The 20,511-nt window shown below is 38.1% G+C and overlaps 1 protein-coding gene across 2 annotated transcripts in view; it reads left to right on the top strand.

Moving 5' to 3' along the window:
* Positions 1-20,511, top strand: part of Grm1 (glutamate metabotropic receptor 1) — a 359,348-nt gene that overhangs the window by 311,906 nt on the left and 26,931 nt on the right. For both annotated transcript variants that reach the window (XM_028777784.1, XM_028777785.1), the window contains exons 6-7: positions 5,010-5,136; positions 18,468-19,398. In XM_028777784.1, the coding sequence (XP_028633617.1) occupies positions 5,010-5,136; positions 18,468-19,398 (1,058 nt within the window). The remainder of the gene's footprint in view (positions 1-5,009; positions 5,137-18,467; positions 19,399-20,511) is intronic.

Raw genomic sequence — 20,511 nt, 5'->3', positions numbered from 1 at the left:
CGTGTATTTGTGTTAACTGGAAAGTGGAGCTTTAAAAGAAAAGACAGCCCCTTCTACACATCAAATACCATAAATGCTAAAGCAATAATTTCACATCTTTCCTGAGAATCCATAAAACCTTATTATAATATTTTTTTGATGCTATTAAAAGCCCATTTTCTGCTACTTATCTTTAGAGATATGTAACTTGTAAAAATAATATCTTATGATGCTAATGCTTTCTTGGGAGAGCCAATTCTGGAAAAGGTAAATAAAATACCTTTATTATTATTTCTTACAGATCTGGACAAGTAAAAGAGTCTATGCCATACAATTTAATAGAGACTATTTAATATAGTTTACTGGTTATAAAAGTATAAGGAGACAATCCCAAAATAAGAAACATTGTGACTCTATTCCCTCTCTTGGAATAGAAGGACCATGGAAAGATTCAGAGTGTTGTTCAAAGACCCTCTTGTGTACAGTGGGGTGGGAAGGGAAAAGATACCCTGTTTTCTGTATTCTTGTCCTTTGTACTTCTTGTGTGCCAAATGGACCCAGAAGAGAGTAGGGGAAAGATCTACAGGTTTCATTGAACCATAAAACTACACTACACAAGCATTCAGTAGCAATTTGTTATTGGACAATTCAATCAGGACAAGCAAGGACCAAGGAACAGAGAAAGTGAGATCTGAAGGAACAGGAATGTGTAGGAAGTCATAGGAAGGTCAGAGGGAAGAAGAGGGAAGGGAAGAAGGAGCAAAGTCTGGGCCTCAAATTCACCCAGCAAGTCTTTGTCTAAGTACAATGCACTCTTTACAGGCTACTCTTGAAGTGACTCTTACAGAGGAGGTGTTACCGGCCCTACTTTATAGATGATGGATCTGAGACCCAGAGGGGTTGAGTCCCTTGCTTCTCAGTTCCTGCATCTAGAATGTACTGAAGCTGGGCTGAGAGCCAACCCACAGCTCTTATCAACCCACGGCCACATGTTGTTCGACTTTGTTGTTATGTGAACTGGCATGTTGCCTCTAAGTGTGGATTTCAATGTCTAAGCACTGGATTTTCAACAGTTCATGATAAAAACATAAATAGTGATCCACTTTAAAAATACATAAGGAAGTGTGTCCAGAATTAAGGAAATAAGCTTTTGTGAAGGGTGCGTGTGAGTGTGTGTGTGGGTTGGGGGGGAGTTTTATAGAGACAAGGAAAGTGCTAGAGAATGAAGGGATTTGTATAGATTACTTTTACAGAACCCCTGCTCCCTATTTCTCCCTCCTCCCTCTCCTCCCCCCTCACATTCTTCCTTTAAATACATGTATATATTGTTTTTCCAAGGCCCTGAGTTTGAGATAGAGGTTGAGGTAAGATAAGAAAGGTTTTTTTCTCATCTTTACATGTTCTAGTGAACATGGTAACCATGGCAACTAGTTACTCACCACGTGATGCCTTTTGTTGTGCAGTAAAGTTATTTTGTTTTGTCCAGCCACATATGTAAACTATAGTCTTCAAAACTGCAATAATTTTTTCCACTCATGACTTTGGCCAATTTATTGTATTTTCTCCTAGAGAAGTAGTTTAGTTTCAAATGAAAATAGAAACATGAACCTCAGGGAATTGCTTAATTTGAAATGATAGAACCTTTTTAACCTTTTGCCTTGCACATCACTTTGAGGGTTGTTGTTATTTTTTGTTTTGTTTTTGTTTGTATTTATGAGTGAGCAAAAAGGGCAGAGGCAGATTTGTTGAGTACTATAGGGCACATGATACTTCTCAATGTGATGTCAGATGTTCTTATAGACACAGTGTTGCTTAAAGAGTCCATTAAGCAACCCCTTATATTTGTTCCTAACTTGAAGGGGGTATCACTAGGTGTGTGCCCTGAGCATTTGTGGGTACCTCACTACAGGGCTTGATTTCTCAGCTTTCCAGACAATAGCTGTAATAACTTGCAAAAATTACCAATGGAGAAAACTTATGATTTGTTACACTGTCTTCTAAAATAAACTTATAATCTTGATTCTTTATATTTACAGTACTATCTTCTTTAAACACAGGATATTATTAAAAAGTCACTGTGCTGTTTTAGAACAAGTATTGCAAGACTCTGTAGCATGTTAGGGATTTAGATTCCCATGTGACTTATGTGTTCTCTAATCTTTTTTTTTTTTTTGTAAAGTGACCCTTAATAACTTTTTTTTAAAAAAGCTTTATTGTTTCAATGTTGGTTTTTTTGTACACTTTCCTGTTTTTTTTGTAAATTGTTGTTAAGTAGCTTTGTGTATTACAGTTGCTTATTCTGTCCAATTTCAGAATTATTCTCTAAAAAATGTTGTTTATTTGGGAGATTGGATACTCATTCTTGAGCAAAATTATCAAGCAAGTAATTTGTCTTTGTTTTTTCCTATTACATTAGAAACATGGTAAGATTAAGAATAGACAGGCTATGTGACTCTTTGTATATGTATGTGTATATCTCTACGCCTTCCTACCAATTTTTCCTGCTGCTTTATACGGAAATAACTGTACAAAACAGATTTTATCTAAAGTCCATATTATTTAACAGAAAAATAGAAACAGAGGTGTGGGAATATTATAATAGTCCTATACTAATGTCCAACACACTTGTCAGTAGCACATTTTCTCTGGGAGAACAAGCAACTTCAGCCATGTGATAGAATATAAAATTTGTATTATGTGAATTCAGTTGCATGGTACTTTGATCAACTTTTCCGTCTCCTTCATTCTGCAATGATGGAAATGTTGTAACATGTTCACAAAATTTAAAGTCACTAATGTTCTACCACCATGCCTGATAAAATCTACTATCTGATGAGCTCCTGCTATTTTGATCTCAAAGCTTTGTTTGAGGAAGTAAAAACTTGAGAAATGTTAAAAGAATACAGAAAGTGGAGTGGATAAATTTATTTAGTAATATCTTTTGAATTTGCCAAAATAGCAACATTATTTTAACTGGAAAATGAAAGATTAAAGCTGGTTGAACTGATACATAGTATTTTACATTAGCTGTTACCATTTGAAATAATTAAAATAAGGAAGTAATATTCATTTATTAATTAAAAATTTATCCTACTATTTAGAAAGCCATTCTTGTTTGCAATATAAATTTCCCATACCTATTTTGAGGCTAACTAAAATTATTTTTCAAAAAAACACTAAATTTCACTGCACTCTCAAAAAGCCATTTGAAAGCAAAATAAGAAAAGAAAAACTTTTCACATGTGTTGAGACTATTCCGTCATTTGATCCTTGCCGGCAATTCTAAACTGATGGTATCAATTTCAGATTTATAAAGGCTCAGGTGTCTATCACTTTAAATTAGAGCAGTGTTTACAGATTAATTCTGACTTTACATATGGGAATGCGTGGATTTTTTTTTAATGTGCTAGCAAAGAACTTCTGCTACTCTACGTGAGGCAATAACAGGGTGCAGGCTTTGCCTTCTGCTATAAGCAATGAGAGAGCATGATAAAACATTTGAAGTCACTGTGTTTTGACATTGGAAGACAGCACACGACCTTGATGCCATGGAAGTGAAAAAAATGTGCAAGGAGAATCCAAAAACCACTCAGGCTTCCTGCCTGGAGGCAGTCTCCTGACTCTTCAGCTCCACAGAACACAAGAGTTTGGCCATCTTGCTAATTCAATAAGACAGAATCTGAGTTTGGGAAAGCCAAGAGAGCTATGCTTTGTAACACAGAGAAGCAAGATGATGGAGCTCTGCAGGAAATAAATAAACAGTCCCAGAAATTACCACAGGAGGTTCCTTGGGTACTTGACTGGCAATCTGCCTGTGAGCATCGGAGTCTGAAGAGTCCAGGCAAAGGGCAATGCCCAGGAGAGTAAATTCTCAGAGCTGACACAGCCAGGAACTATTTCAGTTTCCATCAGCCAGAAAGGAGAGGTCCTCTTGATAAAGGAGTAGAAGAATCTGAATTTATTAGTGAGGTTGAAAAGTTCCTAAAACAGACTGGATATATAGCAAATAATCCAGCCTTCAGCCCGTGGGTCAGAGGCATCCTTGGAGAGCTGTGATTGTGGCCCAATATATTTGTAGATGTAAGGTGACATCACAGGGTCAAAGGTCAGATAGTACCTACCAAAGCCAAGTTCCAAAGTAGAGAAAACTGGGCTGCAAGAAACTAAATGTCTGTTAGATACAGTTGAAAACGTCTTAACGAGAGGTGGGGGGATGGAGGGAGAGAGATGCAGCGCACGATGCCTTCACACATGAGTCTGGTCAAAATTTCTTAGACAGTTTTTTGAGAAATTTGAAACACTTAATACATTATCAAGAACATCAAATGATTCGGTTTCTGACATCTCGATAAAAAAAAAAGTCTATCTCAAGGTTCAGGCACTCATCCACATAGAGAGAAAGTCATCAGAAAGAATACAAAATAAATAAGCATGGGTCGAACCTGGAAGTTACCCAGCCATTCTGGGTCCATCTACACCTTCCCACAGTATTGTTGGAGTATATTTAATGAATAGAAAAACTTTTTCAGGAAAAATATATCTTTTTTTTCTTTTTTAAAAGAATTAATAAATGTTAAAGTAAATACATAAGGATATAGTTAAATTTTTGGTTGTTTTTATTTGAGATTAGTTTTCACTATGTAGCTCTGACTCTCCTGGAATTTATTATGTAAATTATATGTCCTTGAACTCATAGAGATCTACCTGCCTCTGCCTCCCGGGTGCTGGGATTGAAGGTGAGTGTCACTATGCCCTCCTTATAGTCTTATTTCTTAAAAGTGCTACAGAAATAATGTAGTCCATAATTAGTCACTTTGTATGAAATTGCTACCAAACGGCTTCCAAACTCCGGATACAAAGAGTTAGTTTCCACTCCTGATCTCTATGCTCATGGGTTTTTAAAACACTTCCCAGGTCCCTTTAGCAGGCAGGAAACTTTTCAAAGTTACTGTGAAGACAAGTCCTCACCTGAAAGAGGAGCTTGTCTGGGGAGTCAACTTCTCAGTAAGCAACACCTTCCTGTCTTGCAGGTCATACGAAAAGGCGAAGTGAGCTGCTGCTGGATCTGCACAGCCTGCAAAGAGAACGAGTTTGTGCAAGATGAGTTCACATGCAGAGCCTGTGACCTGGGGTGGTGGCCCAATGCAGAGCTCACAGGTAGGATTGGGCTCACTTGTCACATTGTCTTCCTGAGAGGACTCACCAATCTGGGTCTTTTCTCTACTGCCATCTGTGACACACTTTGTAGAGCTTGTTTGTAGAACCACAGTGTAGAGAACTACATACGAGCTCTTTGATGTTTTCATGCCTGCATTGAACATGAAGTTCGTTTCCACCTGAACACACTTGAGTAGACATGTGGTGGAACATTCTGTGAGTACACATTCTTTTTCAGAGATATTTTCTCTTTCTCCTTTCTAAAATGCTATTTTGAGGCATTTCAAGTCCACTGAATTAATATTTGCTCTCATTTCTTGGACATCGGCTGTGTGTATGTAAGCTGCTACTGCAATCTCTAAAGATACATAGGTAAATGAACACCAATCTAGCCTTTTGCTCTTGGCATTTGTATGCTTGTGTGTGTGTGTGTGTGTGTGTGTGTGTGTGTGTGTGTGTGTGTGTATCTTGGCATTGTTCTCATGGCTATTCTCCTGGTCCAGACTTTCAGATGTCGAGATACTGAACTTTCAGGTGTGAGTCACCGGGACTGGCTACAGTCAGCTTTTATTTTGCTTAAAATCTGTGAGGGAAGAAATGGAAGGGGAAGATAATAGAACAATTAATATAAAATGGTGCTTATACAGTATATGAAGCTTCTTAGACAAGCAAAGAGATGATACCCAAGAATTGAAAGCTTACAGTAAACTTGGGGCAAACCAGGGGATAAATATATGGGTTTGGTTGATGGACACCCCAAGTGTCTCTGAAATGGGACTGAATAGGGTACTCATGGTGATCGTTGGTATTTCTCTCAGACCTTGCCTGTGTTTAGACCTTAGCTTTCTGGCTTTCGGCATGGGAGAATTTTAAGGTAGGGATGGCAGCATGATGCCTGTTTGCATATAGATGGCAGTGTTGAATGCAGACAAGACTGGACACAGCCAAGAGGGAGCTGCTATGATCCCAATGAGGCATCTCAGAGGATACGGACTGGAAAACAGAGAAAGAAGGAGAGTAACTGGATGTAAGAAACTATTTGGAAGTAAAGTGAGTAGAGCTGGGATGCTCTTACCATGTAAACACACACACACACACACACACACACACACACACACCCCTACCTTTAAAAAAGCAATGTTCATATAGTTAATTTGGTTTGCATAATCCCTGGATAAACTCATGTTTCAAAATTATTCACCTAAATTTTATGTCTAGAGTCCTAGAAGTCTTGGCATACAGCTAAATATTGACTTGGTGCACTAACCATTCATCTTAGAGGAAGTAGAAGAAACCTAGAGGCACAAAACTGTGTGCAAAAAAAGTCAAGGAGGCCAACTCGTGAACCCCCTGATTCCATGACTCCCTGGGTGTCTTTGCAAATCTTCAGAAGAGGTAAAACTGCTATTAGTTTCTGGCTTTTTGCTTGATTCTAAAGAAAAATATGAAAGTTAAATGCATGGTTTTCCCAAAATAAAGTTTAAAAAATGGTCAGATCAGGATAAATAGGTCATATAGCTACAACTATACTTAAAATGGCACAACCTCATAAAATGTTAGCCTTGTCAGAGTTAAATCTAAATGAGTATAAAAAATCACTCAGTGCAAAAACCTTTTCCAAAGAAAGCAAGATAGATCAGAATATAACATTTTTAAAGGCACCGATGAAATTAACAACACACTTTCTCTTTCCTTTATTCTTAATTCTCTACTTAAAAGTTACTCAACAAATGCCCACCTCCAGAGTCTCAGCCTCTAGTTCTGGAATGGAACCTAGTATGTTTGGACACAATGAATAAATGCCTTTGCTCACACAGGCAATCTGAACTAAATGCAGTGTGTCACACACACCAAACTAGATCAAAGGAGGGGGCTTAGAAAGAAGAGATGAAAGGAAATAAGGGATAAATTAAGGACACCTTGATCAAAGAGCATTATACACATGAAATTATAAAAGTTTTATAACTTGTACTTATTTTATGCTGAGTTCATTCTGGTGTCTTAAGGTTTTGTTTCTTTAGTGTGTTTCCCAAGGTATCTTTTTCTTCTCAGGAGTCTCCATTTCTGGCTTCGGAACACTGTGTAGGATCACAGTGTTCAGAAAGAATTATCTTAACGTGGCAGGGGAGAGATTATGCATGTGTTAGCCCTCCATGCATTCCTTTGGTTCAGCAGTGCATTCTGGGTGCTTTCTTCATGTAGATATATTTGATGACTAGACAACCTACATCTAAACTTTCCAGCTCAACATTACTCTCAGCATCCTTAAACATGTACCACTAGAATCCAGAGTAGTTTTGGGACCACTGATCTTGTGTCCCTTCTTGCCCCACTCTATGCCAGCTTGGGCATACCTACTAAACCCACCATTACACATCTGGAGTGGCACACAGTGCTCCTTTAAAGTGACATCTTTCAAATATTTCCTTTCTTTTTAGCTATGCATTCCCTTCATGGCCTAGTGTCACCTGTGTCCTTGAGGTGAATGCAAATATTTGAACTCTTTATTTTGAAAGAAGTTTTTGGGTTTTCTGGGTCAAGAGAGTACTGAGCCACTTTTACAGGTATCTTACAGAATAAGCAAAAATATTTTTAAAAAGAACACAGTAGAGAAAAGATAACACCTAATAGCTGTTATCTGTTCAATGTAGAGAATTAGAAGATGAGTGCAGTTGTCAGTGTAAAAGCCGCCTTGTAAATCTGTTTCTCTCCCTCCCGTGCCTAATGGCTGCATCACCTACTTCAAGGATACAGGCACTGCATGGCATACACATGTTTCTCTGGTCTTCCTTTGGACTCAGGCCTCCCTGTCACTCAGATGTCTCCCTAGTTTTCTCTCTTCCTGCTCATCCACTTTTCCTCGAAGAGTCATTGTGTTTGAGAGCTGTACCTGACCTAACACCTGGTCTCTTCTTCAAGCTAGTTGAGGAAGATCTCAGCTGACAGAACCGAGTGGAAAAGCCTTTTGGAGGTTGTACTCAGAAGGCAGAAGTACTGACTTTGAGAGACAAGAGGTTTTTCCTCCTCTGCATGCTTTTGAATTTTTCTCAGCCTTTCCTACTGCTCTATTTTCATATGAGTTAGGACTTGGTTCACACCTGAAAAAGAACTTCTATCTAAATGTTAAAATACATTCTAGAGGGCAGGTAAAGTGCCTCCATAGGTTAAAGTGATTGTCACCAAAATGTCTGAACCAAGTTCAATTCCTGGGACCCACAAAAAGGAAAGAAGAAACTTTTACAAGTTGTTTTCTGACCTTTGCATGTACAATCATGGTGTTTGTTAGGTGTGATGAGGCATCTTCAGCTCCTTCAGTCCTTTCCCTAACTCCTCTGTTGGGGTCCCAGTGCTCAGTCCAATGGTTGGCTGTCAGCATCTGCATCTCACATGCACAAACACACACACACATACACACACACACACACACACACACACACATGAGCGCGCGCGCGCACATACACACTGAAACTTTGAAACATCCATTAAAAAAAGATTTAGTATGTTGTGATACTTTTTGATTGTTTATTTGAGACCAAATCATACTTGTCTTGTACAGCCCTGACTGTAAAAGCCAGGCTGGCCTTAAAATAATGACCCTCCCACCTCAGCATCCCCTTTGAGTTCTGGGGTTACAGGGGTATACCACCACACCCAGTAGTCATGATGGAACTCAGTAACATATTTAATTACATGAATTTCTTCACTGTGATCATATTAGCTACATATTATCAGATGACCCTTTTTATTAATTAGAACTTCATTTTGACAAAACTTGGAAGAAATCTCCGTGACCATAAATTAGATGAACACCAGTACAGTTGTGTTTCTAAAGATTGACTGTGCTAAATGTATTATGTGCCAATGGTACACATAAAGGCTACCTTAACATTCAAATGAGGTGAGCCATGTAGCAGCTCATGCCACCTCCACAACAGCCAGCCACTTTTTCCACTTTATACAGACGATTTTGCAATTGTTATCCTCAATATCTTCAGAACATACATCTCTCATACTAATTTATACTTACATGTTACTGACACCTATTGTTTCAACATTCCTATTAGTTTTACACTTGAGTGGCAAATTAGATCCCATTTGTCACTTACTTGGTGCCATGTCAAACACAGAGCAAGAACCCAGCACATAACAATGTGGTTTTGGTGTTGCCATCGTAGTGGTAGTTGTGAAAAGAATATCCCCACTGGTAAAGAATACCAAAAACCAGTAGAAATATTTAGAAGAGAAAAGATAGTAGCTTTCAGTGGGTGTTTTATTTTGATGGGAGTTTATTTTTTTACTATAAAATTTCTGTTAAAATAAGGAGTGATTTTCTCTGAGAAATGATTGACGTTGCTGAAGATAAGGTTTGTAAAAATGTACTGAAACCAACTTTGAAGATGGCAAATATTTTCATCAATGAAAATTGATATTTATAAGTGATTTAAATATTCATGATTATGTTTTTTTCTGGGCCTGAGAAAACATTGTTGAATTCTCAAAGGGTGTGCATTTAGAAGCTCTTGGGCTTTTTGCATTTTCTTCTGAGGTATGTGCATTTTAATTCTGTACACACATTTCATGCTTCAATTCTTATGATTCATAAACATTATTCTTTTCCATGATGATATAGGACTTGACAGGGATTTAATAATTCATGGACCAATTAAAAGTGGTACAATAATGTTAATTTGTTCTAAAACATAAAATAGTATAAAAGCTTCTTTAAAAGACAACCTGTACTAAATTTGTCATTAAAAAGCAGAAAAATAACTATCTTTACTTATTTTCTTCATTTGCCAATCACCATGACCTCTACACTATCATCTATCTATCTATCTATCTATCTATCTATCTATCTATCTATCTATCTATCTATATCTATTTAATTCTGCAATATATCTTATCAACCATTTTGTACCCAGATATTTTTGAAAAACTGAGATAAGCACATAAGCATATAAGAAGCGTTCCAAGAGACTAAATATGTAAACAGTGAAGTAAATCCCACAGGACGACCCTGTGCACCACGTCATATGAATACATGGCAGGAAGCAATTCTTTTTCCTTGGTAGAAAAAAGACCTTCATAGAATGAACATCTAAACTATACATTTACCCACTTTGTAGGTAACTGTTATTAAGGAAATACATTGAGGTAAGAATTTTGATAATATTATCATGAAATAGTGTTATAAATGTCATAAATTTATCTAAGATAATTAGAGTAAAATAATTACTGCCTCTATTTCTTAATCAGTGTTATATGTGACTTGACCTAGTTAGAAAGAAATATGATATTCCATTTTAGCCTCTGAATGTACTTGGATATTATAAACTCTGAAATATCTGGTTCAAGGATGAGAAGTAGCCTCTGGTCCTGGAACTGGAGTTATTACCACTTGTCTGAGTTTGCTGAGTGATTTGAATCCTGCTTGAAGGCTAACTTGCGTGATGCCTCTGGCTCATTGAATGACTGCCCATGTACATTTGCCAAGCTGCCCTGTTTTGGGAGCTCTGGATATGGCACAAACAACTCTTTTTAAGTTTTCTTTTTGTTGTTGATTTACTTTCTTTTTTTCTTCTTTTTATTGGATATCTTATTTATTTACATTTCAAATGTTATCCCCTTTCCCAGTTTCTTCTCCACAAAACCCCTATCCCATCCACCTTTCCTCTGCTTATATGAGGGTGCCCCACCCACCCATCCACCCACCCACTCACACCTCACCACCCTGGCATTCCCCTACATTGGGGCATCGAGCCTTCACAGGACCAAGAGTCACTCTACCCATTGATGCCAAATAAGGCCATCCTCTGCTACTGGAGCCATGATTCCATGTGTACTCTTTGGTTGGTGGTTTAGTCCCTGGGAGCTCTGGGGGTTGGGGGAATGTCTGGTTGGTTGATATTGTTGTTCTTCCTATGGGATTGCAAACATCTTCAGCTCCTTCAGTCCTTTCCCTAACTCCTCCATTGAGGTCCCAGTACTAAGTCCAATGGTTGGCTGTGAGCATCTGCATCTGTATTTGTCAGCTCTGGCCGAGCCTATCAGGGGACAGCTATATCAGGCTCCTGTCAACAAGTGCTTCTTGGTATCAGCAATAGTATTTGGGTTTGGTGGCTGCAAATGGCATGGGTCTCCAGGTGGTGCAGTCTCTGAATGGCCTTTCTTTCAGTCTCTGCTCCACACTTTGTCCCCATATTTCCTTTAGGCAGGAGCAATTCTGGGTTAAAAGTTTTCTTTTGTATTAGGGGATCAGGTATGATAAATCACTACTTGCCGTCCATTGCAGGATGCCTTAATACGATCTCCCACAGGAGTGTCATAACTTTAACACTTCAAAACAGATCACAATCTCACTAACATTACATGTATGACAGAATGGTTACTAGGGTCAACTTCTTCAAGATGACAAATCTAATGTTTCCTAATTTTAAGATGTCTAAATCAAGAGAAAGTAAAGAGGGGGAAACACCAATCTTTAAGAAACCTATTCAAGACATAACTTATTCATAAGCTCCAGGAGCCTGCGTCTGGGGTGGGTCTGATTGATATTCAAGAGCCTGACTTCTGCATATGCAAAGAGTCTAGCATCTTGCTGGTAGGAAAAGTGATCCCGTTATGGCCACAGTGGAGTGGCAAGCTTGTGCTTGTGTTTTTATTATGATAAACTGCTCCTGTTACTGCACAAGAATGCCTGGTCTGTTTCAAGGACAAAGACATTTTCCTTTAACAGTGCATGTTCAGGACAGTTGCATAGCTAGATTTGGACAATTTTATGGCCTTTTGTGGAGATGTATTTTTCTTTGAGTTTTGACAATGTTATAGGAGCCAGAATATGTAGGATGCAAACTTTGAAATATCCCTGGTGACAGCCAATGCTATCCTTCACTGAAAGGCCTGACTGAATTTTCTGCCTTGAGCTGTCTCAAAGCTGCCGTTCTTCAGATAGACTTGCAGTGTGCACTCTGAATGGGACGTCTCTATGAATAAACTAGCACTTGCACCTGGATCTCTCTTAATTGGTGGCGCTGACATGTCACCTATCTTTTGCTGTGGTATACATTTTGCCATTTTGCTTTTAAATGAGAGCATTTCATGAGTGTGTTTTGAGAGCCTCTGAAATTTTTTTCAAATGTGTGAACTCATGAAATCCTTGCCCTTGTGAAATGTATCAGAAAAAAGTGAGTGTGACTTGCCTGCCTATCACTTCTGAAATGATCCAAACTAACAGTATTGCTGGCTACCATTAAGCCACTGTCATAGAGATGCCAACTGCCTAGAAAAGCCTTAGCTTAAAGATTCCTATTACTGGTAGGAGAAATAGCAAAGATGGAGTCAGATTTGTATAGCTTCAAGTCAGTAAAGAAATGTATACATGAATAAGTAGAGTATGCAAAAGTATAACATATATATGATATTTAGAAATTGTGTCAAATTTGTTCTTTGACAGTTTTGGACTCACATCCTCCCTCATGTCCTCCCTGGCCCTGTATGCTTCCTACAAATCTCTTTCTCACATTTTTTTGTTTGTTTGTTTTGCCATCCACTGAACTTTACCACAGTAGTCTGCATGGCTGTGGGTTTGGAACTATTCAATTAGAGCCTGGTTAGGCTCACAGTGTGTATCCAGTTTAGACAATGATTCTCCCTCTTCCAGAATCTACTACTAAACAAAGTGTCAGCAGACAGGGTAGGACTCCATGAGCCTCCCATAACTGACTTTTGAAAAGGCCAGTCTTTTGTAGGAACAGTGTAGGTAGCCACTACTGCCCTACGTTCACATTTGTAATGGCTTCTATTGTGGCTCAAAGATGGCAGTTTTCAGCTCTTCCCCATATATTCTGGGTCTTCCCACCCTCTTTTCTACCATGTTCATCCAACCTTCGTGGGGGTAGTATAAACGTCTTGTTTAGGACTGAGCCTTCAACTGTAACTTATTCTCAGCACATTGAGTAGTCATTCACTGCTGTCAGGGCTGAGACTAGTACCTGTGTATAGGTATATGCTAAAATATTTACATGGCGGTTTGACACTATGTCAATTTAGCTGAACAACAGGAACAAGATTCCCTCTAGAGACTGCCTTCCCCAGTCATGTGTTTCTGACAGAATTCAAGTACAAAAGATGAATTTCCTATTATAAACAAATTATTTTCTTTTATGTGAGATTCTTGATAAGGACCTTTAAAAAAATTAGAATAGTCCTTTCACATCACATGATTTTCTATGAAAACTCTTTCTAAAATATGTTATAGTGTTCACAATTTTCATATTTTCTTTACTATGAATCAACTTTTATAACAGCAATTATTTTAGGTAACATTTAAAAATCAAACAATGGATATTACTGTTTATTTTTTAGAAACTACTTAAATACTCAAAAAGAAATGCTTCTGAGGACAGATATAGCTTAGTTGAAGAGTACTAAACTAGTACAAGAATCCAGAGTTTGATCCTCAGTAAGCTCTCAAGATAGTTTCTACAAATGTTGAATAAGAATAAAAGAATTCTACTAAGTATACAAGTAGTAGATATCATTATTCCTTTTTATTTTATCAACTCTGCCAACCACAGATGATGCCAAACTTCAGAAAATCTCAGGCATAAATCTAAATTTTAGGCTAGAGCAAGGAAATAAGCTTCAGACATGAAAATGACTTGGGGCTAAGACAGGAAAGGTAGCTCAGATATTTTGGTCATCTTGATAAGCCCTTAAAAACAGTCATCATGGGAGTGTTTGCGGAATTTGTTTATTGCCTTGCTTGTTCTTTGACTATTTGTGTTTATTGTCTTGCTTTTTCCTTGACTAATTGCATCTATTGTATTGCTAGTTCCTCAACCTAGAACTGAGCTTAATACTTGCATGTAATTTAAACGGTATAAAAGCAAAAAGGGGGAGGGGGGAAGGGATAGGGGGTTTCCAGGGAGGGGAAATGGGGAAAGGGGATAACATCTGAAATGTAAATAAATAAAATATCCAATTAAAAAAACTTAGATTGGAACACAATATTTATAATATGGATAGGACCACTTTGTTTCTATCAACCCTTAAAGATTCCTTTTTATTTTTAATATAACACACACAGAAAGACAATAAATCATGGACTAGTATTTGAATGTTCAAATTCCTGTTGGGTATAGAAATTCTTCTTGAAGTAAACATAATCCTGAAATTCTGCTTCATCACTTAAGATTTTTAGACTTACTTTCTTGTGACTATCATAGGGCAGAAAATGGGAGAGAGATATAGTAATAATTTATAATTAGTTAAGTAGCAGAAAATGTTGGGCAGTTTTTGATAGTAAAAGGAATTTAATATGGACATTAAATTTAATGATGTAGTACAAGGCCTAAAGATGTTTTGACTAATTTGGTTTATAACTGTAATAGTATTACAGCAAGGGTCTAAGTGTTGGCCCTTGAAGTAAGGAAACGGCTAAGTATGTGAATTTATTGTCTGTTACATATAGCAAATTTAATTTAGTTGCTTAAACCAGCACATAGTTATCATCACAGAGTTTTGTGGGTTGGGAACCTGGGTGTAGTTTTAATTAGTCCTCTGCTTTGAGGGATTTAATCACAAGACTTAAGTATCACATCTAATCTCATGTTAGGACAAAGTTCAAAACTTGTGTCTGTGGTTGTTTGTGGGATATAATTCCCATTGGTTATTGGGATGAAGATCTCCATCTTATATGGGTGGTTGTGCAGAAACTACCCTCAGTTCTCTCTCATATGGACCACAATAACATAGCAGGTTAGTTTACCAGGGTCAGCAAGAATGTTGGCTAGCAAGACAGAGGTTATCACTTATGTAATATTATTCTAGAAGTGGCATCTCATCAACTTTCCTATATCTTGTAGATTAGAAACAGGTCACAGCCTGTTCATATTGAAAATGAGGAGTTGTACAAGGACATAGATATCAAAGGGCCATGGTCTATCCCAGCATACAGTTTCCTGGGGTAGGCAGTAAAAGGGGTATGGCATTGCAATTGAGGCCCAAAGCTGCTGACTTTTGGCAATTTAACTCTTTCTTGCTCTTCTGGGGCCAAAAGCTACTGGCCTCTTCTAGGGGTTACAAGCTACTGGCTTCTTGCTTCTGCTTTCTGAAAGCAGCAGTAGATTAAGAAAAAAAGCTTACTTACTTGGGCTCTTTTCTCTTTGGCTCTATATGTGCCTATGTTGCAGATTTGCCTATAGCAGAGTATAGCCTTCTCACCTGCAGGTAGACTTGTGAGAATCTAGGTCCTGTGGTAGTCTACATTTATATGTAGAGTTCTAATATTTGTTTCTGTGTGGTATGTTTTCCACAGGGATGCTGAGGCAAGAGCTATTTCTTAAATTGCATATATGTTGGTATTTTCATATCTAGTGGAGTTCTGATTTGACCATGTTCAAGAACTATAGTGTCTTAGCTGAAAAGTCATCCCGTCTACTAACATTCTAGGGCTTGACCCCAGAAATGGTCTTTTAATAACAATCTCAAGGTGTTAGTTATGCATTGGGACAAAGGGTTGCGGTTTATTTCTATCAGAATGGCTTTATTAATCCAAGGCACCTAAAAGTTCCTTAAATTGAAATAGTTTAAAGAACTGCTCCTTTTTAGAGTTTGAAGACAGAACTCTTGAGTGTTGGGGCTGCTCATAGGGTAAATCCTTGGATGGATGTGAGAAATGTTTTTTCTTGACTTTTAGTCCTTTATTTTTTTCCTTCTTGCTTTGGAGTCAAAGTTGGAATTGAACTAAGAATAAGCCTCCTGTTTGTCCCTCTCAGATACTGAAGCTACAGATGAGAGCTGCCACGTATGTCACTTCTCTTGGTCATTAGCTTAATCGTTTCTAAGCATGACTACCCAGTGCTGCCTTGGTCATGCTATCTTCCACATACATGAGTCCATCTGGTTTTGATGGACCAATAAATAAATAAAACCAAACCAATGTACCCCTCAAAAAACAGATGCAATAAATCTGTATACTTAAATAAGCAATAGCAAAAGCAAATTAACAAATTCTTATGTTATAGAAGTATTTAAGTATTCTTGATTACTTACAATACTCAGTATAATGTAAATGCTATGTAAGTAGTTATCATTCTATATTGTTTAAGAAATAATAAGGAAAAAGCATATATATGTTGAGTGTATATATAATTATTGTAGTCTTGTAGGACTGACATATGTAACCTTTGTAGAGATAATGATATACTAGTCACAGTGAAAGAATAACAAAATCTTAGGGAAAAAAACCCTTCCTACTTAGAACACTGGTGGTTCTGTCTCACCTGAAGTATGTGGAATGGCTTGAGCCTAAGAGCCATTCCTTAGCAGTTTGAAAACTTTGAAAAACATGAGTAAAGGAAATAACTCAATGAGTGACTTATTGGTCACAGTACCTCCAATATTTTGTCAGATGACAATCTTTAAAGTGATCTTGATGAACTTTCTGGAGACATGAACAATGGCAAAAACCAAAGCTATTTATTCAGCCAGCCATCTTTGCCTATTGACTTTACAGCTTTCATCCTATGTGCTCAGGGGAGAAACCTTGAGACAAAGACATTTCACTGTGACTAGTGCACTATTAACTCTATGATGGTTACAGGTGTCATTTCTGTAAGACCACATGGTTATATATATGCATTTTGTGTTTGTGTGTGTGTGTGTGTGCGTGTGTATACTCAGCATTTTTCTCATTATTTCTTAAAATGATATGATACAATAACTACTTACATAGTATCTATATTTTCTGAGTATTTAAGTATCTAGGTATGATACTTATCAGATACTTATTATGCACATATGAGCGTGTCTATACATTATGTATAAATATTATGTGATCCAAGATAAGAGTATAAGTTTTAAGATAGTATGTAAGAGTATATGAGATAAAACTATGCATGTATTTGGTATCACTGGAGGGTCCTGGGACTAAATAGTTTTATGCAAATATCATCCCAGACAAAAGTCTCGAGCATCTCCAAGACTTGCTATTAATGGGAGAAAAGAATCAATTCCTCATGGATACTGAGAACTATCTATATGTGAATTAGAACAACAACAACGAGAAAAGAAAACCAAAAAAACACAAAAGCTAAATTTTCTGTTAACTATATACTACAAGAGGTGGCTTCCCCTGAGGTAAAGCTCCTCTGTGCAGATGACATGTACATAATCTGTGGGGTTTTAGACACTGTGGAGTTTAGGGACTGAAGCACTTCCAGAGCATTAGCTTGTGGGCATCTGGAAAAGCAAGTATTCGGGAGAGACTGTGGTTGATTGATTGGCACTCCTTTGTTGATGAGAGTGTTTTCCTAGCTGGTTGATCATCAGAAGCTATGGCTAATACTCAGTGGTTGATGTGCAAAATCATGTCCACTGAAGTGGGTTGATGCTGATGGACTGAACAGAGGTAGAATTGTTTCTTCTGATCCCCAGGGCTGGGGAGAGGTCTCCTTCTATGGTTATAGAACAGATAGTTCTATAAGATAGATATAAGAAAGATAGATAGTCTTTCTCTAGATTCATTAAAATCATTCCAGTATCACAGTTTTGGGAAATACTCATCCAAACCAAATGTAGATTCTTGAGAAAGAATTGTCTCCCGAGCATGACAGCATTTTTTTTTCACTCTGAAATGCAAAATAAATTTGGTTCTCTATTTGGAGGGAAAAAATAAGGGGCAATTAGAAGCACAATGCCCACAACTCCAGAGAGGTGTGGAGGGAACTTTCATTCTTTGTCATGTCTACCAAGGGCTATTAACTCAAAGCTTCAACCACCAGACTAAGACTGCACACGGCAGTTTAAGCAATACAAAAATGTGTGGTAAACAAGAGAATGTTAATATTGTCTACAAAATTCAAATTATACTATGTATAAAATGCTCTGCTCACGCTAAAATTTGTCTATAAGCCCTATGTGCTTACAGACAAGGGCTGCATGAAATAAAAAGAAATCTTAGTTTCTTTCTTATGAACATATTCTATTTTGTTATCACCATAGTATTTGTACTTCCTATCTTTAAAAACTTTGTAGAATTAAATTTCACCAATGCAGAGACAACTGCTTACAACGCTGGAGCTGAAGGAAAACATACTTTATAAGTTCAAGTAAGTCACATCTGACTGTAATGAGACTAAGCTTGGAGATATGGTTATCCAGGGAAGGCAATCTCTGAGTAACATGGAGGGATTTTATAACACAAATACCACAAATCATAACGGATATGGCTTGTAGCTATGCCTCCAGTAACTGGCAAGCACTAGCACAATTGCTCAACATAAATCCCAGACTCCTGATTAAAATCATTTTTTTTTTTGTCCTTACAGGCTGTGAGCCCATTCCTGTCCGTTACCTCGAGTGGAGCGACATAGAATCTATCATAGCCATCGCCTTTTCTTGTCTGGGCATCCTCGTGACGCTATTTGTCACCCTCATCTTTGTGCTGTACCGGGACACACCTGTGGTCAAATCCTCCAGTAGGGAGCTTTGCTATATCATTCTGGCTGGTATTTTCCTTGGCTATGTGTGCCCTTTCACCCTCATCGCCAAACCTACTACCACATCCTGCTACCTCCAGCGCCTCCTAGTTGGCCTCTCTTCTGCCATGTGCTACTCTGCTTTAGTGACCAAAACCAACCGTATTGCACGCATCCTGGCTGGCAGCAAGAAGAAAATCTGCACCCGGAAGCCGAGGTTCATGAGTGCTTGGGCCCAAGTGATCATAGCCTCCATTCTGATTAGTGTACAGCTGACACTAGTGGTGACCTTGATCATCATGGAGCCTCCCATGCCCATTTTGTCCTACCCGAGTATCAAGGAAGTCTACCTTATCTGCAATACCAGCAACCTGGGTGTAGTGGCCCCTGTGGGTTACAATGGGCTCCTCATCATGAGCTGTACCTACTATGCCTTCAAGACCCGCAACGTGCCCGCCAACTTCAATGAGGCTAAATACATCGCCTTCACCATGTACACTACCTGCATCATCTGGCTGGCTTTCGTTCCCATTTACTTTGGGAGCAATTACAAGATCATCACTACCTGCTTCGCAGTGAGCCTCAGTGTGACGGTGGCCCTGGGGTGCATGTTCACTCCCAAGATGTACATCATTATTGCCAAACCCGAGAGGAATGTCCGCAGTGCCTTCACCACCTCTGATGTAGTCCGCATGCACGTCGGTGACGGCAAGCTGCCATGTCGCTCCAACACCTTCCTCAACATTTTCCGGAGAAAGAAGCCTGGGGCAGGAAATGCCAAGTGAGTTGTCTAATCGGGGGTTCTAGGTCTCTCTATTTTTGTCTCTCCCTCACACGTACACCCTCTCCTCCTGTCTCATTCCCTCTGTTTAGCCTCTCCCTGTCTAAACTGTCTCTTGTTTTCTTCCACTAAACATTGTTCAAACCTCTCTGTTGCACTAGGGATATAAACTTAAAAGTGCTTTTTGATCCCGTTCCTTTGAAACAGCAAGAATCACGGAGCAACGCTGGCCGGAGACTAAAGCTTTTTCTAGAGATTCAAATGGCAGTTTTGTCAGTAACATCTTTCCTGTGATGTGGGTTCCCAGTCTAAGGAGAATAAATATGCTCTGGTCCAGGTCAGAGAGGCAAACACTAGTTCTAAGTGAAAGTTTAGGCCATGGTTGAAGATAGCTTCTGATTTATTTTTATTCTGAAATCATGCTTTTAACCATCTGGGGTGGAGGGTAAGAGGCTAGGCTTCATAAGGAGATTGCCACTTCAAAATTGGATTGCAAGGGAGCATCAAGCCTATCCTGTCACGATGTCCCTGAAGCATCTGCTGTATCACCGTACTTTTATTTATTCAACTTTAATACATATTGTAATGAACATGTTCCACAGTGTTACACATGGATTAAGACATCTCTTCTTTATTGTCATGATCAGAATAATTTTTTTTAGCAAAACATAAATAAGGAACCCTAAACTTGAACATCAAAGTCCCAATGATTTACATTCTGGTACTTCTGGGTAATATTTTCCACGATAATTATTTTAGTATGTATTCCCTGGTTCTATTAAATTTTTGTACATACTATCTTGCTGAGGCTCATGAAAACACATTTTGCTCAGTATTTATAATTTAAAAAATGTCATGGATACTTGAAATTCTGAAGAAAATAGAACGTTTTAATAATTCAGCAATTTTCACCATTAGCAGGGTTATATTTGCACTTTGAGATGGATCTTTAAAATGAATGTCAGTAGCAACAGCTAAATCATAAATGACATTTATAGCTATTACATCCATGTAAATCAGCTAGTAAGAGAGATGGGTGCCACTTTCCTCCCATGTAGCTAAAGAAACAGAGCTTCTCCAAATTTATGTAACTTTCAATGTAATTTGCTTTAG

The sequence above is a fragment of the Grammomys surdaster genome, unplaced genomic scaffold, assembly GCF_004785775.1.
Source record: "Grammomys surdaster isolate TR1022 unplaced genomic scaffold, NIH_TR_1.0 315, whole genome shotgun sequence".
Classification (NCBI taxonomy): Eukaryota; Metazoa; Chordata; class Mammalia; order Rodentia; family Muridae; genus Grammomys; species Grammomys surdaster.
Note: the sequence above shows the minus strand (reverse complement) of the source record. Positions and strands in the feature narration are given on the sequence as shown.